Source organism: Meles meles, chromosome 5 (assembly GCF_922984935.1).
Source record: "Meles meles chromosome 5, mMelMel3.1 paternal haplotype, whole genome shotgun sequence".
NCBI lineage: Eukaryota > Metazoa > Chordata > Mammalia > Carnivora > Mustelidae > Meles > Meles meles.
The window spans coordinates 104,947,745-104,974,711 of NC_060070.1; the positions used below are offsets into that span (position 1 = coordinate 104,947,745).

The 26,967-nt window shown below is 38.4% G+C and overlaps 1 protein-coding gene across 10 annotated transcripts in view; it reads left to right on the forward strand.

Annotated features, from left to right (window-relative positions):
* Nucleotides 1-1,959: 1,959 nt before the first annotated feature.
* ZNF451 (zinc finger protein 451) overlaps nt 1,960-26,967 on the forward strand; it is a 101,883-nt gene continuing 76,875 nt past the window's right edge. For 8 of the 10 annotated variants that reach the window (XM_046005410.1, XM_046005414.1, XM_046005413.1 and 5 more), the window contains exons 1-3: nt 2,048-2,197; nt 2,775-2,858; nt 11,497-11,577. In XM_046005410.1, coding sequence (XP_045861366.1) covers nt 2,177-2,197; nt 2,775-2,858; nt 11,497-11,577 — 186 coding nt within the window. In that variant the 5' untranslated portion in view covers nt 2,048-2,176. Of the gene's footprint in view, nt 2,198-2,294; nt 2,536-2,774; nt 2,859-11,496; nt 11,578-13,063; nt 23,175-26,967 lie in introns of those variants that run through there. The other 2 variants (XM_046005420.1, XM_046005411.1) reach the window with 2 other exon arrangements.

Consider the following 26,967-nt stretch of genomic DNA (forward strand, 5'->3'; position numbering starts at 1 on the left):
GAAAACAAAACTAAAGTCAAAGCCTATGCTTCTCTGTTACATGGTGAGTTGAAAGAGTGATATTAACATAGTATCACTGACGTAGATCTAGAAATCTATTATGATGTTACTTAGGACACAGTCTAAGAACTAAATTAGAGGAGATACCAAGTCCAGTGATGGGCCATCTTCACAGTCTTAACTTATAAAGCAAAATAATGGATCGATGGCCCTAAAACAAAATCTCTTCAGTCACACAAAAAATTTCCATGTACTTAAAAAATTCTCCATTCTGAATCCTGAACCAATCAGCAAACAACTCTACTCCTTTCAAATCTAACCAGTTTCCTACTTTTTTCATTGGCCTTAATATCACCCATCCCAATCTCTTCTTAATTTCCTCAAACTGAGAGACTCCTAAGCTGTATGGTTTTTTTTCTCCTTTGCTATACCAGGGTAAATAAACCGGGCTTTGTGGTAACTATAGAGATGTCTCTCATACTGTTAGTGGGTTTCACAGGATTTTCTTATGAACATACCCAACAAAAATTAGGTAGATTCACCTACCCAAAGAAAATTACTATTATTGTATACGTAGTTTTTCTATTTCAGCATGGCTTGGTGGTTTGACATCGTTCTGATCATATTATCTTGCATTTTTGAAAAACAGGATTTTAGAAATTTTAGCTAAACATTTTCAATGGAAATAAAAACACTCAAGAGTATAGAGTACATACCATATCTTAACCATTTCATTTCCCAATCACTAGACATTCAAACGTTTTCCAATTTTTCTACTACAGAAAAATCTGTGATAAATAATAATTTGCATAAAAAATTTCCTACAGATTAATGTGTGTCCTTAAAAAGCTTGCAATGGCAACTGAATTGAATATGCGCATTTGGGGGCTCCAGCCAAATAAAATTTGTTTTCCAAGAGTTTTACCAATTAACTCCTACCTGTTACTGGTCTCTCATTCTCAGTTTGCTTCTACAATTCTCAAACTTAGGTAGAAAAGCAAATGAAATCATAAAGCACTTGCTGGAAATGCAGGAAATACCAAACATTAAGGAAAATTACTATAGGCATAAACGCTCAAATGGTAGATTTGCATATAGACAGGCAAAAACAAGCTCATAAGATTTAAAAGAATATTCCAGCTTAAAGGGTCCTTTTCAAAACTGTTGGTGTGGGGGGCGGGGGGGGGGAGCCAGATCTTTTTGGTAAGACAATAGAGTGAGGAAACCACACAGGTGAACGTGAGTGAACTATTTTTATAGAGTGCTTTTTGGCTGTGAACACTGAAAAAAGGTAAGCTATTTTAGTAAAGTAGTATCTAAGACTATGCTTAAACAGCACGTTATTTTCACTAGTGTAGGGCTTAGTGATAGGGAGGCCTTGGCCCTGTGTTGTCTTGGGCCCTGGACTCCTTTGCTTCGCGTTTTCTTCAGGACAACCTGGTGACTGGCGCTCTGGTCTTCAATTTTTCTTCTCAGGTGTATTAATATATACTATCTCAGATAATGAAGCTAGGTGGGTAACATACGGACACCTTCTATTTCTTTCCTTATCACAAAATTAAACTAAGCCTCCGCATTACAGGCCCGCAAAAAAAAAAAAAAAAGATGAGAATTTGGTCCCCATCATCCGCATTTACGGCCAAAACTGATACCGCTGAGCTTCGCTTCCACCCCCACACCATATCCAATTCCAAAACCTCCACATAACCTCGTTGCTGCCCTTCACTATAAAACAGAACCGGGGCTGCCCACGGCACTGCAAAGCTACAGCTGACGTCAGACCGGTTAAAACGCATGCGCCGTACTTTGGAGTCCTTTTCCTCTCTTTTCTACCATAATCGGACAGTCGAAGGAACAAACAGAACTACAACTCCCGGCTTTCCGCGCGACCCAGGGAAGGCAGGCCGGGACTGTGAGACAGAGGCTCCGGGGGATAGCGGCCCAGAGCCTGTCGCTCCTCCTTGTGAAGCGGTTTCGTACTTCTTTCCGCCCGCGGCGTCGGTGGCGTCGGCGGCGTCGGCGCTCACGCAGGGGCGGGTCACGGCGGCGCGGAGCGGTGCTGGGCGGGAAGGGAAGTCGTGGCGGCGGCGGCGGCGGCAGCGGCAGCGGCAGCGGGGACGGCAGCGACGGCGGGGACCGCAAGAGCGGTGGTGCTGTCAGTTAGGCCGTCGGAGAAATGGGAGACCCGGGGTCGGAGGTGAGTGGGCGAGCGTGGGCCGCGGCATTCTCAGGCAAGCCGGGAAGGGCTTTGTGTTTTGTTGAGAGTGAGGCCTGGTGCGCGGCGCTCGCCGCCGCGGCGGGCCGACAGTGTCCGCGTCTCGGGCCGAGCTCCGCGTTCGGGCCTGGTGCGGGTCTGAGCGGGGAACCAGCAGTAACAATGGCCGCCCGGCCGCCCCCCGGCCCTGTGCGCCGGCCACGGAGGTCCCCGTTGCCGCTGCTCGGGCCGTGAGAGCGACATTTTGAGACAGGCCCGCTCCTCGGCGGTGTGCGTACATCCCTCCTCCTTGAGGAGATTTGGGGAATTCGCAGGGGCTGGTAAGTCGTTTTCGGCGTCCCTCCCTATGGATGATGGCTCCACGTCTGCAGAGGCAGAGCCCGACTCCATCGAGTCCTGTTCTTGGTGGGATTTGCATGCCGTCGTGCTCAGTTCGGTTTCCTCCAGAGCTTGCTGTCCGTCTTACGGAGCTCTTCCTTTTTCGTTCTTTTTGGGAAGAATCTCTTCCTCCAGGTACGTGGCTGTATGTAGATAAGCATGTTCTGGCTTATTTTTATAGATGATAGAGTCTGTCCCTCCAGCTGGGCCTGAGGCACCTGAGGCAACAACGGATGAAAATGAAGATGACATTCAGTTTGTCAGTGTAAGTAGCAACGCATTTCGGGTGTTTCCCAGAATCCCAAACCTATGCGCGGTAAGCCGTTCTGTGATGATACCTCACCTGTCCGTTCGTCATTCAGCAGCTGGGTGTGACTGTCTCGCAGGTACTGGGCAGTGGGGAGTATGGCACAGGATTAAGGAATTTACCGAAGGGGTCTCTGAGCACCTACAGGGACCACCACAAAGGCACCACAACATGCCCGAAAGGCCATGTTGCACGTGGAATCACGCTTCTTTCTTATGCCTTCATTAGCGCCACTTTATACTTCATGTGGGCAAAGGTGTGCTCTCTTAAGAGTGTGTTTGGGAGCAGGGCAAGAGTGTCCTTTGAAACACGACCTGCAGGTTAGAGGGAAGGGACCGGAGAAAGCAAGAAGGGTTGCAAGAACTCCAAGTGTGAGCGTTCTGGAGCCTCACAAGGCGAAGACAGGTAGCTTGAAGACTTCTCCAACCTCTGAGATCACCATGTTACAGCATAATGCAGGCGTTGACGTTCATAATGAAGACCCTGCATCACCAGGAACACACGTGGTTTTTCAGACTGTCTTCCCTTTGGGACAGTGGTCTCTGAGCATTAGGAAGTGTAAGTGCAGATTTCTGGGCCTCACACCACACCTGCTGAATCAGAATTTGCAGGTGGGACCCAGGAATCTTCACTTTGGAACAAATAAAAGGTTCTATGAATCTGTGAGCCATGCTTTGTAAAGCCTTGGTTTAGGGGAACTGGGGTCATGATGTATTGGGGGATGGTTTTCACCCAAAAGTGTAATGTTTTCTAAAAGGTCTGTTTAAAGTGGTAGCTAGCCAAAAACTTCTCCAAACCGGTGGTTAGTTGAGGTTTGCTGTCAAAGTTGTTTAATTTTTCTTTAATAGAGTGTTGGAGTGTATTTGTGTTTATTGATTTGTGGCAGTTTGTAAAGGTGGTTATTAAATGGTATCTTCTATGTACCGGAGCATTAGGGCCATTGTGGTGATCCATTGTCGTATTGCAGTTTAATGGATTTATATAGGAGTCTTTTACAAGATTGGGGGGGGGGTGGCTTTCCTCACCATTGCCAGTGTGTACTGTGCTTTGTCCTTTTATTTCAATTCCAGTATAGTTAACATTCACTGTTATATTAGCTTCAGGTGTTCTCTGTCCTTCTCATTTTAACCTTACACGGATTTCCAGGATGCGGGTGAATTGGATTGTATCCTACTCCTCTTTTACTGTGGACTAAAGTATGTTGGTAATGGCATTCCATGCTCCTTAGGACAAATATTTCAGTTTTCTGAATATTGGTATATTTGGAGAATATTTATCTTTATATTTTGTGCAAACAAAGGAAGTACATACTTTCTAAACTATGGGCCTTGCTTGAGAATTACAGTTGGAATTAATAAGATTTGAAAACACTTTTTTTGGTACTGATGGAATGAAAAATTATAACTTGTGATTTACAAGCTTAGTAAGGTACTAAACTGAAGTTTAAAATATTCTTAATTTTTTAAATATTCTTTTAAATTTTATATGTAGAAGATCTATATATCTTTGCATGAAGAATTAAAAGTATACAGTCAATGTATTGTGTATTCATCTCGATCCAGCGTCTTCTATTTTTCCCTAGGGGTTGGCAAATAAAGGTTCAAAGTTCTGATAGTGGAAATGAAGATGTAAATTATATGTAATAAGTGCAATTACAATACTAGGAGAAACCTATTAATATTTCTTCTACAAATTTAGTGATAACACTTAAATGATAATTAATGAAACCTTAATTCTATTTCAAAATAAATTCAGAGACAGAGCCTTCTACTTCTTTCTGTAAACTGATCTTATACTTGACTCCTTCAGGTAATGCTTATCCAGTAACAATAACATTGTTCTCTGCATAAGATTTCTTCAGATACAAAAACGGCATTAATGGTGTCACTTTTTGATTTACTCTAGTTTGATTTTCTTAGTTCATGCTCATTAATCTAATTTTCCCAATTTTAATCCACATGGTGGCACAGCAGTGTTTATGTGGTTTGCAAAATACAAAGTCTGGAACCAAATAGCATGCTAAAGGAAAGCAATAAGGATATGGAGGTGCAAAAATGAGTTCTTTCATTTAAATTTTGTTGAAATGTATGTGTAGAGAACCGCCCTATTTGTAAGTGTACTCTTTGATTTTGCAGAGTCAGTAACTGACCTCAAATGAATATGTTACTGTAACAAAAACTTATTTAAAGAGTTTGCTCTCTTTCTGTTTAGTAATATAGGTATGTCTCCACCCACCCCTCGCCCCACACGCCACTAATAGAAAGTAGAAACCTTTGAAACCTGTGAAATCTTTCATAAACTAAGATGGCATAAAGTGTAGTAGTAATTGCCATTAATTTATTTGGAAAAATTTTTAGCATTTCCAGACCAAAAAATAACCTCTTTTAGGCTGTTTTGCTACCTTAGGACATCTTGCTAACAGTTGCTCGGAATAAATCAAGATACTGTACAGGTATCTAATTCAAAGCTGTGGCAGTGAGATGCTGAGTTTAGCTCCCAGGGAAGGAGCTTGGCTGTGCTACTCTCACTACTTAGGGTACATGCTACCTCTATAATGGCTTGCATTGAGACAAGCACTGTGCAGTAGTTTGGCCTTTCACCTTTTTTTGTATAAGCAAAATCCTCATAAGATTTCCTTCAGGGCGCCTGGGTGGCTAAGTGGGTTAAAGCCTCTGCCTTCTGCTCGGGTCATGATGCCAGAGTCCTGGGATCGAGCCCCACATTGGGCTCTCTGCTCGGTGGGGAGCCTGCCCCCCGCCATCGGCCTACTTGTGATCTCTGTCTGTCAAATAAATAAAATATTTAAAAAAAAATTTCCTTCAGGGGCGCCTGGGTGGCTCAGTGGATTGAGCCGCTGCCTTCGGCTCGGGTCATGATTTCAGTGTCCTGGGATCGAGCCCCGCATCGGGCTCTCTGCTCCGCAGGGAGCCTGCTTCCTCCTCCTCTCTCTGCCTGCTTGTGATCTCTCTCTCTGTCAAATAAATAAAAAATCTTTAAAAAAAAAAAATTTCCTTCAATAAGTGAAAATGGGTACTAATGTAGATTATTTGTTAAAGTGAAGTAGTGTGAACGCGAGCTTTCTAAGAGTGAGAATACTTGTCTGATTCCATATTCAGCCACCATCTTTTTGTCTTTGAAACTGCAGATATTTTAATTTGTTCCCACAGAACTATTTTAGCTAAGAGCTGATGACATTTTCACTGTGCTACTTGAGATACAAAGGTGTGAAAACTGCTGAGGCAACCTATTGTAATCTTGGTAATAACACATGAAATTTAGGTTTCAGCCAAGGTTATTAGTATAATGTGAAATCATTGAGCACGTAGAATAGTGAGGAAAAAGTATAATTTCATAAGTAACTTCAGAAGCACGTAGGTGAAATGATAATACTTTACAGTAGAGAGGGGTCATGGGCAAAAATATCAACGTATCTTCTGGCTGGGTGTCTTGAGCCTATAGGTCAATAAATAAAAATAATGTTGCAGCTTTTGATATGCAGAGTCATGAAGTAAGTACTCTAGAACTACAGAGATTAATTGGAAATACGTCCTACCTATAAGTGTCCATATTAAAGTGTGGGAGATAAGATAGGTGATGAAAACTGTGTAAATAGTTCTATTAGAAAGTAGTTCTTTTATAAAAAGTACATGGTGCTATTAAAAAAAAGTAGACTTTTGGCATAAATAACGTAGTATTTGTATATAAAAGAGCATTTTGAAAAGAAATAAGGGAAGACATCAGATTGGGAAAGCAGAGGATTATGTATAATTCTGGAGGATAAAAATTTTTTAAGTAGAAGAGGAAGGGGTGGGCTGGATAGTGTAGATCTTGAATTGTAGATTAAATTTGAACTTAAAGTAGTCAGTTGGGAATCATTCCAAATGTTTGAACTGGGCAGGACTACAGAAGTAAATTATATCCCTAACTTCTATATATGGAAATATATTTTAAAAATGCATTAATTTAAGGTTTTTAGGCTAGAGTCGTGCATCTATGCTCAAATCTGTAGTTTTTGTTTTAGACTGGGGTAAACTACATTTCTTGTAGACTGTGTCTTAGTGTATTGACATTATTTTCCACTTAGACTTGACCCTCGAGCAACACAAGTTTGAATTGCATGGGTCTTATATGCAGATAAGATTTTTTCACAGTACTGTAAATGTATTTTCCTTATGATTTTTTTCAGCTTTATTATAAGAATACAGTATATAATACAACATGCAAAATGTGTTACTCAACTATTTATGTTATTGATAAGGCTTCTAGTCAAGTGTAGGCTTTTAGTAGTTATATTTTGGGGGAGTCAAAAGTTATATATAGATTTTCAATTCTATGTGGTAGGAGGGAAGGTCAGAGCCCATAACCCTGATGTTCGTCAAAGGTCAACTGTAGCAGTTAATTGTTGTCTGGCTTTATATGAAAATAATTTTCCTGATAACTGGAATGAAAGCTTTTTGTGTCATTAAAAAAAAATTTTTTTTTTTAAGATTTTATTTATTTATTTGAGAGAGATCACAAGTAGGCAGAGAGAGAGGGAGGGAAGCAGGCTCCCTGCTTAGCAGAGAGCCCATGCAGGGCCTGAGGGCAGGACTCTGAGATCATGACCTGAGCCAAAGGCAGAGGCTTAATCCACTGAGCCACCCAGGCTCCCCTAAAAAAATTTTTTTAACTGAGAATATTAATTCAGCTCTGTTCCTAAATTATTTTGCTTGTACTTGTGCTCCTGGCCCTAATTGTATGGTCTTGGGGAGTAGCATCCTTTGATTTTGATATGGTACAAAAGGGATGAGAGTGATGGTTTACTGTTTGATTGATGGAGCAGATTCAAATAGAATACCTGTAATTGGAGAACTACATGCATTTATACTTGTTAAGAACATAAGAACATAAGCATTATAAACATTTTAAGAAATCGTGTTTGACATTTATATAATAAGCATTCGTTTGGGGATATTAATAACTTATTTTTTGGTTAGTGTTACGAGTTATTCAGAGTTGGGTACAACAGTGAGAAGTCTCATTGAAGGAATACAGAGTATTTTCTCAGAAACTTAGGTAATAAGGCATTGATATGTAAAAGTAGTATGTAGGGTTGCCTGGCTGGCTCAGTTAGTAGAGCATGTGACTCTTGATCTTGGGGCTGTGAGTTTGAGCCCCATGTTGGATGTAGGGATTACTTAAAAATAAAATCTTTAAAATAAATAGTTTGGGGTTTGTTTGTTTTTTTTTAAGATTTTATTTATTTGTTTGACAGAGAGTACGCAAGCAGGGGGAACATCAGGCAGAGGGGGGAGGGGGAGGGAGGAGCAGGCTCCATGCCGAGCCCAGTCAGGGGGCTTGGCAGGACCCTGGGATCAGTACCTAAGCTGAAGGCAGACTCTTAATCAACTGAGCCACCCAGCACCCCCATCCCCAGTAGTAGTATGTATACTTTGAATGTAGCCTCAGAATTATTATGACCACATAGCCAGTTACATATATAGAGAATCAGGTGTACCTCACTTAGTTTTCTCATTTATTAAGTGGAGTAATAGTAATAATACGCTATTTCACCTTGTAAAGTAATTGGAGATTAAATGAAATAGTGTTGAAAAGTTCAGCACAGTGCCTGTACAGGGCTCAGTGATAAATGTTATTGATTAATAGTAAAATAAATGGAATACTAAAATGTTTTAGTTCTTTAAATCATTATGGTGGAACTTTTCCCATATACAATATGAAAATTAGCTGAAGTGTAGAGTGTTTGCTTATAAGTAATATTTTCCTTTGGGATTACTTCTCTTACCTTTTTAAATCAGCCTCTGCCTTTTCGGCGGTCTCAAATATGTGTTGTCATCTTTTACCACTCTTTCACTTGTAACTTCACAAGTATCTGTTGAGTGAATAAGTATTTTAAATGAATCTTCCGCTTTTTCTCATTTTTGAATTTTCTGTCTTGATTCTTTTTACTCTTTTAATTAGTGTGAATCATAAAAAGCTACTGTTCTTCTGCAGTTCAGAAACGGTTGGTTGCAGATGGTCTAGTGGTCTAATGGTTCACCCCTGTAGTAAATTTCTAATAGTCTTCTGTCATCATTCCCTGTTCTTATCCTTTCTACTATTTCTGCAGCTATTTTTAAAGCCCATTTGTGACCATTTTTCTTATTCTGTTTTCTTTTGTTTTTTCAAGGGGGGGGGTTCTCGTTTGTTTATTATTTCCCATTCTTTTTGTTTTGTATTATGTTACCTTCTTTTATCTCCCTTTTTTCCCTATCTCTTTGTGGAAGCTTTCTCTGCCTCTGCCTCTGTGTATTTCTGATAACCTGGAGACTTTCTTGATGTACTGTTCTATGGACATAATAAGAGTTTCAAATGCACATTTTTTTTTTTTAAAGATTTTATTTATTTGACAGAGATCACAAGTAGGCAGAGAGGCAGGCAGAGAGAGGGGGAAGCAGGCTCCCCAGAGAGGAGAGAGCCTGATGCAGGGCTTGATCCCAGGACCCCAGGATCATAACCTGAGCCCAAGGCAGAGGCTTTAACCCATTGAGCCACCCAGGCGCCCCTCAAATGCACATTTCTTGAAGAGACGAAAACTAAAGGTGATTGATGAACAGGAGAAACTACCATATTTTTATTTTTTCCACTTTCTTTTTGGATTGAATGTATGATATTGACCATAGCTGTGGTTGATTTTAGTCTTAAAGTAGGTGATTGATCTCTGTTGACCATAATTGGAAAATACTCTGTCCCTGTTTTCCCCTTTTTTTAAACTTCCATTTTTACAGCTCAGGCGAAAATCTTAATTATTTATTACATGATTCCTGCCCAGAAGTTCTGCTCTCTGGTTTAATACCAGTGGCTAGATAAAACCTGTCCTAAAGGATAGCAGTTTTCTGCTTGGGGAATTGTAGCCAAAGAGAGAAACAAGTTATCCTTGAGACTGGATGCCTCTTCTCAGGAAGAGGATCTTTAACTAGATCTTAGCTTTTGTTTCCTGACTGTAGTCTTTTTCTGCTAGTTTTTACACTGTTTGCCAACAGTCAGCTTTCTGCATCTTAAGAAATCTTTCCCTCAGCTGAATTCGCCTCCTGTGTTCCTTACTCTTGTTCTTAACATACTAGATTTTTAAAAAGCATATTCTTGACTCATGGCCTTTACTGCCTCTTTTTCTTTTTCTTTTTTAAGATTTTATTTTTAGTAATCTGCACACAGTGCGGGGCTGGAACTCACAACCCTAAGATGAGGTTGCATGCTCTGCCGGCTGAGCCAGCCAGGTGCCCCCATTGCTTCATTTTCTACTTAATTTTTTAGAGCCTTGCTTCTGTATGCTTGCTACTTTATTAAAAGTTGCTCTCAGGTGATTTTTTAAAATCTTGTCAAATTCAATGGCATTTTTTTTTGATTGTCAGCATTTTGAGCCACATTAGCATTGAAAAGTTTTTGTTGAGGTTTTCTCTGGTTGCTTTGAATTTATGTATTCCTGATTCTTCTCTAATCCCTGATTTCCTGCTTAGCGGTTCTTCCTGAGCCTAAATTCTGCATTTTCTCAAGAACCTTCTTCAGTCTCTTTTTTCTCCTCCTTGCTTTATCTATCTATTACTCTATCACAGTTTCAGTTTAGTCTTTTAGGGGAGCAACTCCCAGATCTGTTTATCTGGCTGTGTTCATACATCCAGATTATAGCCCTGCATTCCCAGCTATCTGCCAGTTACCTTTGTGTACCACTGTTACATCAACCCATTATGTCTAAAAGAATGTCGGCTTCCCGTTTCTGTATTCCAGATTATTCTGATGGCATTAGCATTCTTCTAGTTCCCAGGTTTGAAACTTTAAGGACTTAATCGATTCCTTGTTATTGTTGGGGTTTTGTTTTATTTGGCGAGGGGGCTGTTTTTCATAGCCAGCCTTTTTTTTTTTTTTTTTTTTTTTTTTTTAATTATACCCATGTATTCTCTTGAGTGCGTACCACAACACTATTCTCTTTGCCGTTATTTTAGTTTTGTGTTATTGGATTGATTAATTATCCTGCTTTCCCCACTCTCCATACTTGTCTGTGTGATTAATCTATTTAAAGCTCAGCTCTCATGTTTTTCCTATTTGTATTTATTCTTGTAGAATAAAATCTAGGCATTTTTAGACCAAGCATTCAAGGCCTGGTCTATGGTGCAGTCAGTATGGTTGGAAACAGGATGAAGAATCGGGTTTGATGTTTGACTGTAGGAGTGGGAGATAAAGCTGAGCTGTTAGTCAAAGAACTGCATGTTTTTGAGCTTGGTTATCTAACAGATAATTAATACTCATCCCATCTAAAAAGCATTGAATCATACTATCTGCTATTTGTGTCCTTGTAGCAGTGTTCCTTTATTATTTTTAATCCTTTCCTCTAAGGATCACCATTGTCCTAATATTCTACCAAGGTTTTAAACTCTTAGATCTTATTGTTTCTTATTTGTGTATCTGAATATTTTTCTGTGTTCTGATTACTTTCTGCCAACCATAGACTTCTTGTTTGGAGGAATTTTTGCCAATCCCAAGAAAAAAGTGATTGTTTTGAATGACCAGTTTAGTTTGAATAACTGTACATGACTTGTCAATTTGCTCAATTCTTTCATAGGAAGGACCATTAAGACCTGTTCTTGAATACATTGATCTGGTCAGCAGTGATGATGAAGAGCCTAGCACCTCTCATAGTGATGTAAGTACATTATATTTGATTTGCATTTCTTTCACTTCTGTCATTTAAGAGGCATTGTCTAAAGAGAGTTATCAAGTCATTGATGGTTGTTTTTAGGATCTATAGTACTTTAGAGAATGGCCCGTTTCTGTAGAATGAACCACAAAAGGTGTCCATTGAGTCCTTGGCCCAAAATATCTCCTACTTCCAGTTTTGTTTCTTTACTTTCAGTGAGGATGTGGAAGGATAACACAACACAGGAAAGTTCTAAGCCTTGAAGATGGTATCTAATAAAAGGAAAACGGAATAAAAACTGCAAGCTTTTTGGCTCCCTGTGCCCTTCTCCCCTTCTCCTTTCCCATCTCTCCTCAAGTGCCATGTATAACTGGATTCTTTTCTTCCAGAACCACGTGGCCACAGAAAGTTTGTTTTACATTGGGAGGAAGGCTATGTGAAGACCTTTTAGGAAATGGAATGTGGGAAAGGGTTTAGGTGGCATGGTACTCCAGTCGTCACTCCTTTTAACCTCATCTATCCCTCACATATTTAGAGGTTTTGTCTCTTACCTGTGATTTTTTTGGTTGTGGGTTTGACCCTTAAACCAATATTTCCCATACTCTGAGAATCAAACTAGTTGAGCCCTTTGTAGCAATCTTGTCTTTCATTTGTCTTAGCCCAAATTTCTATTAATGGGCTATTTTCTTGATGGGTTAGAGAACTCCTGGCTCTTCTCACCATGGCCAGAAAACTTTCTCTATGACACAGGGGATTGAGACTTGGACGTGGAATCAATATATGTAGGTTTTAATATAAGCTTTACTCCCTATTAATTCTGTGATTTCGGATAAATTAAGAAACCTTTAACCTTAGTTTCTTTACCAAATAAGGGTAATACCTACCTCACAGGGTTGTTGTGAGGACAAAATGAGGTAACACATATGTAAGTAAGCTCCTTGGAAACTACAAACAAGTAGGACTATGCAACTGGAAAGTTTTGTTATTCTTGGAGAGTGAACAGGAGAAAATTTTAAAGGGGCTTAAAAGTGACTCTGCAATGGGAACTTTTAGAAATATTTTTTTTTCTCAGTGGAACTTTTCTTGAGTTCTCTGTTTTTTAGCTTTTACTTGTTGACTTACATACATTGGATGGGATGTTTAAAAAAAGATTGTTAGTCAACAGTAGTCTCACCACCTCTTCTTATCCTAGCATGAGACCAAGCAGCAGGCCAGGATGGCACCACTTGAACTGGGCTTGTTTTCACTTTTTTTTTCATAGACAGAGTGCCACATTAATGGCCATAGTTGGTATTAGGTTTTTGTGTAGAAGCTTGTGGATTTGACTTCTGTGATCCCCTTGCTGATCTGTAGTGGATTGCATCTTTCATTGTTATAATAATTTTAAAAATTGAGTTCTACTTACTGGACATGCATCTCTGCACTTGAAAGTTAACATATTAAAAGCATTTTTTTTTCTTCCTTGGTTTTCTTGTTCATGTGGATAACCCAGAGAATGCCTGAGTCTAAGGTGCCATCCTCTGAGAATCATCGCCCAGAAATGTGCTCTAGCTGCAGTGTTCCTCTTCCCATTGGAGACAGCAGCTCCTCCTCTGGGAGTTGCACCAGCAGTCCACAAAGGATAGTTTCTCAACCTTCTTCTGTTGAGAACCCATTGGAGAACCAGAAAAATGATCAAAATAATTCAGATATTAAGATCTCTGAGACAGAGACACTTAAACCATCACAAAATTTTCAGACTCTGCCTTCATCTCCAGTTCTGGTCCCCCAAGAATCTTTGGCCTCTTCAGAGGTCAAGGAGGATTTACCTATAGAGTCTTCTCCAGCTTCACAGCATGGACAGGATGCCATCCTTTATCTTCAGACACAAGTGGCTGAGATGTCCCGAGTGATACGTGATCTGCAGTCTAGGAGCTGTTTTAGATTTCATCATTCTAGGCCAAGTGAAAACTCCTCAGTGCCATGGGACATCTCCACCTCTAAGGATGAAAATTTATCCACAGTTGATGAAGAAACTGACTGCAAATCCCCCTCAGCTGATGACAAAGGACAGCCAACTGACCCCAGTCAGTCTAGTTTCACAGGTCTTTTGAAAAGAATGGAACAGAGAGGTGTTATAAAGAGAGTGACATTACAATCTGAAGCAGAATCATGTGAAGGGAAACCTGATTGTGTGACCTCTAAGAAACGTTTGGTTCCTCCATTGCATCCTCTTCTGAGAATTGCCACCACTGAGGTTTTTAAAGACCCTGCTGATTGCCATCCTTCTTCCTTCATGGGGCACAGGGTATATCCTGTAGCGAAGGATACCTCTCCTTTCCAACCAAATCCACCAGCTGAGGGCCCTATTGTAGAAGCATTAGAGCACAGCAAAAGAGGAAGCACAACATCTCCTCTAGATTCTACCTCAAAAGAAATGGAGGTCATGGGTTGTAGATTCTACCATGCTGCTTCCATTGCAGCCCGAGCTGCTAGCTATATGGCGTATATGACTCAATATCAGCGTAAACTCTGGGAAGATATGGAGGATCTGGTTCATGACCCAGAGTTTGATCGTGGAAAAGCAAGATGTATAATATCTGACGGTATGGATGCCGGACTTTGGCAGCTTTGTACTACTAGAGACATAATGGATTCTGTAGTTAGAGTTATGGCAATGGCAATAGACTACAGAAGACAAGCCTGGCTCCGACTTACATCTCTCACTAAGAAAACCCAGGAGAAGATCTCACACTTGCCCTTTGATGGTACTTCCCTATTTGGACAAGACGTGAATGCTGTTGTTGCAGAAGAAAACAGTATTAAAGAAAATGACTATAGAGACCACAACAAATACTATAACCAGCATCGATACTTTTATAGTCATGATCAGAAAGCACATTATCACAATAGAGGATATTCCAAAGGAGATTGGTACAAACCTCGCAACCATCCTTATAGATACAGAAAAAAGGGAGAATCTCCAGAACGCCACGGGTACAAGAATTAATAGCCTGTTTGCATTCAGCAGCATAGTCATCCAAGATCCTAACTATTTTACTTGCTACTCCCCAGTCAAACAGGATCTGCAGGTAGGAGGTCACATCAGAAACTGATGCATGTCTGGAATTATCACAGCTAACATTTAAATTCTAGACTTTTCAAATGAAGTATATAATAAAGAGACTCATGTCTTACTGGCCAAGTGAGCAATAGAAACTTTCACCTAAGTAGGGTTGGACAAAGGTTTACCTATTTTTTTGGTCCCAAATAAGTTCAGATGAGGGTACTCAGGAATCTGAATCCTCTTGTGATTAAAGAAAAATATAAAGATCTGTTCCTCAGGAAAATCCTATTGATAAACTGAGGACTAGCTGATTTGGGATCTGGAAATAACCTACTGTTAGATCCTTCGTTTTTAGGTCATCAGTGCTTCCTTGTTCAGGCTTCAGCTTGTCAGATCTTCAAAAATGACAAATCTGTTGTACTGTGTTTATGTCAGGATGATCAACTTATCAAGAGTCCATACTACTCTCAAGCTCTTTCAGACTTCAGGATCAATCATGAAGCTGTATGTCGAGAACTGGAATACAAATCAAATTTTGCCAAATCCAGTTCGTTTCAGTGGGATGGCTAGATGTTACAGGTCTGCTGTGGACACCAACTGGAAAAAGACTTTCCTGCCTGTAACATCTCTAGAAATTTTCACAGTAACTATCTTTATCGAGACTGATGGCTACCGTGTCATTACCATTCAGAGCTACATGTGAGAGAATTCTTTGTTATCATCACACCTAAGTCTTTGACCTATCAAGCTCTCAGATATAAAGAAGTTGTGAGACCGAGGCATGGTGTTCTTTCAAGATATTCTGGGCTTTTCAGCAAGATGACCTTCTTAAACAAAGCTACCTTCTAAACAGTTAACTTTCTTGAGCTTGGTAATCCATCACAAAAAGGATACATATATTAGTGCCCTGGATATAAAGGATGTTATACCATCCAGGCATGCAAATCTGAACTCTTTTTAAGAGAATTCCAAACATGCCTGACAATCTGGTCCTCTTACTGCAGTAAAGAGGGATGCCATCAAGCTAGATGATACTAAGAATCCTTAAGTGTTCAGTATTACTGTGGATGTTGTAAAGAGAACATCTCACACAGCTCTGTTTCTGGATATTTATTTAAATGATGATATCCATTAGAGATTTCTTAAAAGTCAAATCAAGACTTCAATGACATGTTCTTGGTTTACTGGTCCCTTAATCTAGTCAGACTCATCAATAGAGACGACTGCCTTTTTGCTCCCAGTTGGTTCCATTAATAGTTCTTCACAGTTCTGGAACTGGCAGCAGATACCTCAATTGTATATCTTACAGTATCTTTTTAAAATCTCAAGGCAGTGGCTGTGCAGTATACCAGCCCTTAGATCCTCGATTTTGCAGCATGACTTCAGAAATGGAGAAAGTGTCAAGTTTGAGGGGTCTGAATACATCACCTAGTATTATTTGCTTGGCAGCCAAAAAATTTTTTTTATCAACAGATTTAAAATTTTGTGACTTGGTTTATCATACATCTGCATTTATTTCATCTGCTTGATCAAAATATTTTGAGTCTACTGTTAGTGGAATATAACACTGTTTTAGGATTCATGTGGTTTCTATTTCTTGCCATAGTTCTTACGCAGTGGTATTGACATTTTCCCTAGTGCCCCACTTTTTGATGGTTGAAGCTCGTTCCCCCTCCACTGTAACTATCTTCAGCACCCTTTTTACTACTTTTCTTCCTCTCCCTATTTGTGCTAGAGGTTGAAGATGCAAACATACCTACTTAGAAGAAGCTATTTTATTTTGTCTGTAATTTCAGAGTACTATATTGGTCCTATTTGTAAATTAAGCCTAAACAACAGGCTTTATAGAGGAAATCATCTTGCAAACATTTACCTTTATTTTTGTATATTTTCCACAGTGTTTTACTTCTACCTTTTTTAGGTCCATGCCAGTGATGTAGAAACTCTTTCATATTAAACTCCAGAAGATTATTGATTAACTACCTGAAAAGAAACAAGGGTCTAAAAAAATCATAGATTTTTATAGTTTACGATATATATTGCATCCATCAGGCAGTCTCATGTGCCCTTGACATGGCATTGTAGTTTCTTTTATGAAAGGACTAGTCACAGGTGAACTTACTGGAGAGAGACCTTGGAACTGTTCTATGTGGCTGCACAGTTATACCCAGTTAGCTAAGGCTACTTCAGGCTGTTCCCACTTTTCCATTTCTCCCCTTTTTTCCCCTGAATTAGATACTGGGTTACAAATGTGATGATTTTTGAGGTACTCTTATTTTCCAAAATCCAAGCCAAAATGATGCTTGAAGACAATTCTTTGAAACTACTTTGGCATTTCCACTTAATATGCTCCTCCTTTTAGATTTTTTGTTTTTAATTGTGGTCAGAAAAAACAAAATTCACCATCTTAACCATTTTTAAGTGTATGGTTCACTAGTGTAAGCTGTATTTACATTGTGTAGCTCCTCCTTAAATATTTATAAAACAGCATTGCTGTTCTCTTCCTCTTGTGTTATTTGTGTTACTCAGTATTAAAGTAACATTGCTTTACCACTCTGTGATTGATAAGCTCAAGCATCTCCAGAGAATTTTCCTAAAAGTGGAGAGGTATTGAGGAATCATCAAATTGTTGATCAGTAGATAACTTCTGAAGGGGATTTGTCAGTTCAGTCGGGACTGTCAGAATGTGGTAGAATAGGAACAGCTTTTAGCTGTAGATTAGTCAGTCTCTTGATTGCAGAAGAAACATTCTTAACCTGTTTGTTTACTTTAAAATCTTTCTCTGGCATACTTGAATGGTGGTGGTGGTATAAAACTAAAAATGGGGCCCTGATGTAGGGAGACAACCCCAAAAGCATATGGAACTCAAAATTAGATAAGTTTTCATATTGTGCCTGCCACAGAATTCTCCTTTGGGTGAACCTTAGATGTTTAAATATCTCTAGATTTTCTGGGACGTTTTGGGATAATTGCAAATTTAATGATTTGATGTTCTCAGTGGGGATGCGTCTAATGATCCTTTTTCTTCAAAGTGTTATTTCTCCACTAGACATAAAATATATGTGAAGACTATGATTTCTTGCAGTTTCTGTGTACAGAGAAATTGTTTCCATTTGTTATATGAAGTGCCTTTTTAAATTTCACCCTATTGTTTAAAACTTAACATTTTGATGTCTTGCATATGTTGCTGGTGATATTTATGAGTTCTGTATAGTGATTGTTTTTTTAATCTTGTAGTTTATTCATCATCTGTACAATTGCACTATCTAAATGTACTCTCCTTCTGAATGTTAATTTGTTTTCTTTATAGCACTGTTAATCCATTTCAGAAGGTTGTAGAGTATGACCCTCCCCCTTTATTTAAATAACTTCACAGTAGTTCTTTTTAGTTATTAGGGATTGGCTCAGTTTCTGAGCATTAAGGCAGCTTTGTTTTCTATCTGCAGGTTCTAGGTTTTCTGATTGAGTCATTTGTCTCAGACTAACCTTGTTCTAAGCCATGGTAGCACAACTTATGTTTGATAAGTGGATGTGTTTACTTGGTAAGAAGAAACAAGGACATTAGGAAAAGCAGTAAATTTGCTGACACTTTATCCTTTCCTTTTAGTGTATCCTTCCTTATTAGTGTAATTGCATTTAAACTTTTTTTTTTTTAAACTGTGTGGCAGCTTCTTTGTAATTCCATTTTAATTACTTAGCCCTCAAATGACATTTTGAGGGGAACATAAACTCTTTCGGGATACTTGGATACTATTTAGTATATTACATTAGTACTATACTAATAATTTACTGAATGATACCTAAGTGACCTGATTGATAATGTCCTTAAGGGCCCAATACATCAGGATAACCTCTCAGGTACTAAAAATGAGGAGGTTGGAATAGACACAATCCAGAATCCCTTCTAGCTACAAAATTGGATAGAGTTAAATGCCATGGATGAACAGAATTAAATGCCACATTCACTATTGAGGATATAATTTAGTGGGATTCTGATGAAGTTTAGAAATTATGGTCTAGATCTTTGTAGAAATAGTTTAAAAATTGCAATAACTGAAAACTTTTTTTTTTTTTATGTGAGGCATATTTTGCCCCAGACTTGCACTGTTTTAGGTTTCCTTGTCTTTTGAAATTTACCATTCTTAATGTTAGTGGCTAGTCCAATAATTGATTGTGATATATGCATGTCATTCAGTTGGCCAGGTCCATTCTATATAGTTATTTTGTGATACAGAAACCAATCAATTCTTCTGTCTTTCACTTAAGAAAATATACAGGTGGAAGTTATTGTTTAACTGATGGTGATCATTATTGAATGCAAATCTTTTAGTTATTTTTCCAAAAATAATGAGTTTTGTAAGCCATTAAAATATTCTTTTAAGGAATTTCCCTTCCTGGATGAATGATGAGAATATTGTTTTATTAAATCTTTTTTTCTCCTGTTGATTAGTGGGATAATATTTTTATACTGCTTTGTGTTTTCATTTGCTTGACTTTATAGTAATGAAAACTTTTTTATAGTAGTGTTTGGTACCATTGAGATATCTTTTACTGGAAATTATGTTTGCTTCTGGTGGGATGTGTCTGGAAGTGATCACAGTCCAACCGTTTCCTTTTGATGTTATCATATTAGTTACATCATTCTTTATATTGATCTTTTCTTCCCCTTAATGTAACACCTCTTTCTAGAAGGATGTCTGATCTTCCCTTAGTATCTTTGATGTAGATTATATTTTTTATTCTACCAGTAAATACTAGCCAGGATTTTGATGTGGCTTTGTATTTGTGTACTTAAATACAAATGCCTTCAGCATTATTGTAAGAGATTTTCTAGTTTTCTCTTTTGTCATTTTTTAAAAAAGCAGCCAGTTCAGTCTCTGGAACTATTATTTCCTGGCTATTGAACTTCAGTCAGTTTTTAATGCAATGGTAGTCTTATTTTTCTCATTTTGCATAGTTTCACACAAATGTATTACTACATTTGGTTTACGGTTAATTGCATCTTCTCATAAAATTTCTAAGCCCATCACCATGAAGTTATAGAACAGCTCTGACATAAACTGTATCTTAAAATTAACCAGTTTTCTCTAAGTCTTAAGGGCTTTACCTATTTTATTGAGATAACTGTCTATTTCAAATGATCTCTTGGATTTTCTGATGCCTTGTCAAGAATTCAACAAGAATTCTCAGGTTGTCTGTACTTTGTTTTCTTTTAGGACTCTGGAGATCTCTCAACTTGTATTGAGTTTTCTAATATTTCTAAGTATATTCCTTGGAAGCAGTGAAAGTAAATGCTTTATATCTAGTTGTATTTTAAACTCTCCTTCGATCATAAATGCTTCAAGTGTTAGGAATTCTGTTAGTAGTCTCTTTATAAGACCTATTTTCATATGCTATTTTTTTCCTGTCAGCTATGTATCCTATGCCTTCTCTTTTCTGTCATTGCCTATAAGAGTAGCTCTATCATGTTATTCAATTTTGAGCGCTACAATTAGACCTCTTGTCAACTCGCGCATTTATGTGTGATAGCTATGTTTCGCACTACTTAGTGTGCATTTAACACTAGTACCCTATGTTTGTGGTCCCTTTATCTGTACCACTTTTAGTTGCTTGGGCAACATGATGTGGGTGATTGGGGGGAAGCATTTTCCAAGTCACTTGAACAGTCTCAAATTTTCAGTTCCATTTTTTTTTAAACATATTTAATTATATTAAACATCCTGCCGTTAGGTGTGAAGCCATTTTTGCCTTTGTTCAAGTATAGTCAGTGTTTAACTAGCCTCATTTAGATTCTTAGCAAGAGTTGCATGCAAGTTGGTCTTTGTCTAATGCCTTATAACAACCCCTGTTTACTTTTAGCAAGAATATATTTTGAGATCTTAGAAGCACCTTTATAGCCTTGGGCCTAAGGGTTTTCTTCCTGCCTGGCAAGAAAGTGGAGGAGAGAATTTTCATTTATAGAGCTCACATTTACTATACTGTGTGCTAAAATTTACAAGTTATTCTTGAGGAAGAAATTCACCCTTATATTGCGGATGAAAAAATGAAACATTAAGCATGTTGCTCAAATGGTGGAGCCTAGCTTTTGAATATTAACTATTCCTCCACCGTTTCAGTTTAGCATTGTAATAGGCCGCCTCTTCGTATTTTTCAAGGCTCAATTCAAGTCTTAACTTCTCTGATAAGCTATTTGACATATACTAATCTTTTTCTTCCCTAAATTTTGTGTTTATGGCTGTACTCTTATTCCTCAGTTCTTGATGTCTTACATTAACTAATACTTGCTATTTCGCTTGTCAGATCAGAAACTGTTTTCCCGTTGAGATTTCACTTTATGGGACTAAGACTGTTCTTGATGTATGGTCATTGACTTGTTTCATGTATTCTGTTCTTTTTGGGCACTAATCATTTTAGTCAAGGGTCTTTTTGCTTGTTTTTTTCTTTTTCTTCTACCTTTTTTTGTTATACCATTTTGTTTCAGATACATGCTTAAGGTTTTGTTTTTTTTTTCCAGATTAGGATATTGGGTAGGAAGGAAGGTGGTATGGTGCAGAGAACATGGTATTTAAATTCTAAGACCTTGATCTGAGTATTAGCAAGTCACTTACTTTCTGAGCCTCAGTTTTCCTACTCTCAAATGAGGTAATGCCTGGGAATACTTTGAAATTTCAAAAGCCCAGTACAGGTTTCTTTTCTTTCATCAGTGTGCTTTTTCTACACACATAGATATATTATAACTGTGGAATGGTATTGGATATAAATACAGATACATTTTAAGATGTATATTTAATAGCATGTAATAGGTTCATGTCATCAGATCATGTTCCCCTTGTTTACAGTTTTTAAGGCTCAACTGTTAAGCTATATTACAAGCTCATCCATGGATTAAGTCATTGAAAGGCTTATTTAAAGTAAAATAGTCTCTTTGCTCAAGTGCAGACTAAGAAATGCTGTTATAAACAGTAAGGAAATAAAGAGTGTAGAATGAAGAGCTAAGTTATGTAGGAATGTGTATATGATTTTTGATGGATGCTCTTTTGTCACTTTGTGTCTATGTTGGCAACAATCTTCTATCATAGTTTTCAGTACCTATGTACAGGCAGGCACTGAGGAAGGTGTGGAGGAACCTGGAGTTAATAAGAGATGGTGTATTTTCAAGAGAAAGAAATACCAATACAATGTAACTGTTCTGTTTAGAGGAATGCCTACAGTGAAGTTGGAACAAAACAGAAGGCCATTTAGAGGGATCAGGGAAGCTTTTCTTACTTAGCAAATACTTGAGCTGAGGTTTGCAACATGATTGAAGAGCTGGTTGGACCAGAAGGGAATCAGGAGCCAGGCATTTAGATGAATCAGTGCATACAAAGGCAGGTGGAACGTTGTGTTTGGTTTCAGAATTGTAAGGAACAGACTTTATGGGGGACAGTTGGTAGATACTAAGTTGAAGAGAGAGGATTAATTACCCATGAAAATGTATTGGTTCCTATCTATTCAAAATGTACCAAGTTTGTGTAACTGTTATGTGTAAGGTTATAGAAGTAGTTTGTCCAGAGTTTGCTTTGTACCATAGTCCGCTTTGGTCAGCTAGAGCAATTCTTTTTCTTCCCTGAGCTGAGCCAAAGGAAGGCTTTTCAGTCAATGTACCTCTAGTCCCAGGGACAGCTCAAGCAGTGAAAAAGAACTGAGACACTGGTAGAGAACAACTTTGAAGAACAGGATGATGGCACTGAAGTGGAATGTGACAGACCATTATGGGTGTACAGTTGCATACTTCAGGACCTCCTATTGACATTGTGTTCTCAGTGTAGCTAAATGTGGTTCATTTCCCTGTATATTGGGTTACAGATAATTTGAGGGTAGACTTGGGGAAAATGAAGATATTTCTAAAAATGTTGCTTCGTTGGAGTTTGGAGGTATTGTATTGAAGAAAGACCTGTGAACCTTGTGCCAGTGGTATCTCCAGCAGCACCCAAAACACATTTTGTCAATTTCCTATTTGTTTTTCTGTGATTTGAGTTTCTTTTTTTTGTTTTTGTTGCCACTTTCACTTTCCTCTTTTCTTTTCATAATTCATCCTTTTTCTTTCTGTGCCAGAGTTATAGCAGTGGCACTCAGGGTTAAAATTGCAGCTCCCCTTTGCAACTTCAGAGATACTTAAAAATTCTCAAGTTCCAGGTGTTTTTGTTCTGTTGTGTTTTGGTTTTTTATGGTCCTGTACTGAAGGAGAATCAAAGTCATTCTTCCTAGGAGGGGATTTTTATAAGTATAGATACTGGCAATTTACCCAAAAGACAATACAGGAAGAAGAATCTTATTTAACAGGTTTGGTGGTACTAGTCTTCTTAACTGAGTAAAGTTCTTTACAGAACGGGGTATATCTATATGTATGTTTTTTAAGTTTGCCATATAAAGCAGATGTTATGTGTACTTTGTATTTGTAAACAATAACCAGTTGGGGGTGGGAAGATGGTTGCTTTGTACAAAAGGGTTGTTTCCTGGTTCCAAAGCTTTGCTGCTGGAGATGGTAAATAAATATTGTACTGCTTTGCTGTGTTTATCCCTTCTGCTCTCTCTGTATTTAAATATAAAATACTTAAGAAAAATTGTTGCTTTTCAAAATGTTATTTTGGGTTGTGGTTTGAGCCGTAAGTTGGGCGGAAGGGGTTTCTGATAAACAGAACTTCTGGGAGGGCAACTTCAGACCAAAATATGCACCACAGCTTTATGATGGGCAATAATAAGCAGGCTTTGAAATTTGAGTTTGTGTGGAATAAAGCAGTTGTTTCAGGAATTATATTCAAACCAAAAGCACTGGTTAGATGGATAGCTATGATTAATGATTTACAAGGTTAATTCATTCCACTATCGCAGTGGGTTGCTCCTTTGAGCTTTCTTTAAACTTGGGTTCCCTTCTTTACACAGAAGATAAGGATAATGGCCAGAATAATCAATCTCCGTTGGATGCCCTGCTGACTAGTGTCAGCTGATATTCAGGGAATACTATAACAAAAGCAAATAAACCTCTGCCTTGGGTTATTCTCTACATCCCCTCTTGCTATCCCTCCCCCTCTACCTCCTATAAAATTTATCTTTCCTTATTACCGGAAAAGTGCTTTTGGTGAGTCAGATAGGGAACTGGGTTGTTGTGATCACTTCTCTGGATAATTCTTTTCACGGAGTGTTTTCTCCTAGCTTATATCACCTTGTACAGAAGTGAGAGTCCATTTCACAGGGAAGATCCTTTGACTATATTCATACTTCCATTTAAATAGTAATTTTATATAATGCCAAATTTGATTGTTACTCAAAAACTAAAGTGCTTTTTAGAGATGAGTAGTGATTTTAAAATAAAAAATCAGTTGCTTATTATAAAAAGGTTCAGTGGTATAATGCCACAAGCTATCGTAAGATGATAATTTCATCTGTGAAACCCTGCTTTTTTCAGTATTGTGTTTCTAGAAATTGCTTTACAAAAGCAGAATTATTCCTTTAATTTTGCATTTCCATTGACTTGATCTTGGTAAATATTTTTAGAAAACTGATTTAGCTAATTATGCAGTCGAGATGTGACTAAGAAGCTCAGCTTTTGGGTGAGCAGGTGAATGAAGGGTGAAATGAAAGATCTGCCTATATTTAATATTTGAAAGAAATTTATTCATGGACCTTAAAAAACTTTGTTAAACAAATTAGAGCCTTTTTCTCAGCATTCAGTACCAAGCCCAGTTCTTAACTGCCAAAGGGGAGTTGGCAAGTATATGGCACTTGGCTTTTTTTTTTTTTTAATTTTTTTTTTTTAAATTTATTTGACAGAGAGAGATCATAGGTAGGCAGAGAGGCAGGCAGAGAGGAGGAAGCAGGCACCCTGCTGAGCAGAGAGCCTGATGTGGGGCTCGATCCCAGGACCCTGAGATCATGACCTGAGCTGAAGGCAGAGGCTTAACCCACTGAGCCACCCAGGCACCCCATGGCACTTGGCTTTTTAAACCATAATACACTGCAGGATGAGAATGAATGGTTCAAGAAACAGGCATTTGTAGGTGACTTCTAAAAGAAAGCCCACCTACGAAATTCAAGTTTGGTTTTCGGGTTTTTTTAAAAAACATTTTTAAAATTTATTTGACAGAGATCACAAGTAGGCAGAGAGAGAGGGAGAGGGAGAAGCAGGATCCCCGCTGAGCGGAGAGCCCAGTGCGGGACTCCATCCCAGGACCCTGAGATCATTACCTGAACCAAAGGCAGAGGCGTAACCCACTGAGCCACCCAGGTGCCCCCAAAATTCAAGTTCTTGTAAAAATTTATTTTTGGAACATTTTTAGGTTCCATGCAAATAAATATATTAAACATTGCGAAATTACCTTGGTCACTGGAAAAGTTAAGAATCTTGCTTTCTATTCTTATGTCCCAAACAGGAAAAGAGAAAAGTCAGGTATAGCTGAATAAGCTAATATTTTTCAAGTTTCAATTTTTAATTTGCCTAATTGTACTTTTAATAATTTAAGTACACTTAAAAATACAAATGAGTATGTGTACTTTGCAGTTTGTTTTAAGCATATAGGTATTTAAAGAAAAATACTAGTTTTTTTTTTTTAAATGTTTATTCAACAGAGAGAGATCACAAGTAGGCAGAGAGGCAGGCAGAGAGGAAAGCAGGCTGCTTGCTTAGCAGAGAGCCCAATGCGGGACTCGATCCCAGGACCCTGGGATCATGACCTGAGCTGAAGACAGAGGCTTTAACCCACTGAGCCACCCAGGCGCCCCGAAAAATACTAAATTTTAAGTGTGTTTTAGCTAAATGCTTTTTGCTTTAAAATATAAGCCTCTGCCTTTGGCTGGAGTCATGGTCTCAGGGTCCTGGGATAGGGCCCACATCCGGCTCTGCTCAGCCGGGACCCTGCTTCCCCTTGCTCTCTGTGCCTGCCTCTCTGCCTACTTGCGATCTGTATATCAAATTAAAAAAAAAAAAATCTTTAAAAATAGTAATGATGTTTGACATCAAAACTGTGTAAAATATATTTTCCCCATAGTTATTTAGGGTTCTGGAACTGAATATGACCTGCTTAGTTATGATTAATATCTTTTTCTGTTAAGTTTGGAAGATAATGTAGCTTAATCATTGGATTTCTAGAGAGAAATGTTGGAGGGAAAAAAAAAACATTAAATACAGTTTACTAACAGATTATGTTCCTTCTAGATACAAAATTTCCATCTACCTTTATGAAGGATAAATGTTAAACTTACATATTTTTTTTTAAAGATTTTATTTATTTATTTGGCAGACAGAGATCACAGGTAGGTAGAGAGGCAGACAGAGAGGAAGGGAAGCAGGCTCCCTGCTGAGCAGAGAGCCCAATGCAGGGCTCGATCCCAGGAATCTGGGATCATGACCTGAGCCGAAGGCAGAGGCTTTAACCCACTGAGCCACCCAGGCGCCCCTAAACTTACATTTTTGTAAGGGATTGATTTAAACCAAATCCATTATTTCCAAACAAAGGAGTGAGGTCCTCAATACTTTTTGTCTTTATACCATCTTGTTGGTTAAAATCTGAAATTTTGTTAAAAATTTTTATTACATGTGTTGGGGCGCCTGGGTGGCTCAGTGGGTTAAAGCCTCTGCCTTCAGCTCGGGTCATGATCCCAGGGTCCTGGGATCGAGCCCTACATCGGGCCCCATGCTTGGCTGGGAGCCTGCTTCCCCCTCTCTCTCTGCCTGCCTCTCTGCCTACTCTTGATTTCTGCCTGTCAAATCAATAAATTAAAAAAAAAAATTTTTTTATTACATGTGCTAATTGTAGAAATACTAGAAAATGGAAATTAAAATTTCTCCAGAGAGAAACAACTATTGTTAACATTTTGATTTCTAGCCTTCTAGGTTTTACTTACATGTTTTAATAAAAGATGATATTATTTTCACTTAAATATTAGTGAGGGAGGGGCGCCTGGGTGGCTCAGTGGGTTAAAACCTCTGCCTTCGGCTCAGGTCATGATCTCAGGGTCCTGGGATTGAGCCCCGCATCGGGCTCTCTGCTTCGCGGGGAGCCTGCTTCCTCCTTTCTCTCTCTGCCTGCCTCTCTGCCTACTTGTGATCTCTGTCTGTCAAATAAATAAAATCTTAAAAAAAAAAAAAATAGGGAAAGAAAACATTAAAATATAGACAGATTATAGCTTCATTGATTAGTGGTATTTTGTGCCATTTTTTCATTAATTTGTTGATACCATTATGATTTATTTTATAATTCACATAGAAAGATCAGTTTCACATTAATGTTAGAAATTTTAATAGTTTCCAGGAAATATTTGTTAGCTCATTAAAACTTGAGTAGTAAATGAAAGTATTCATTACGTTGGTGAAA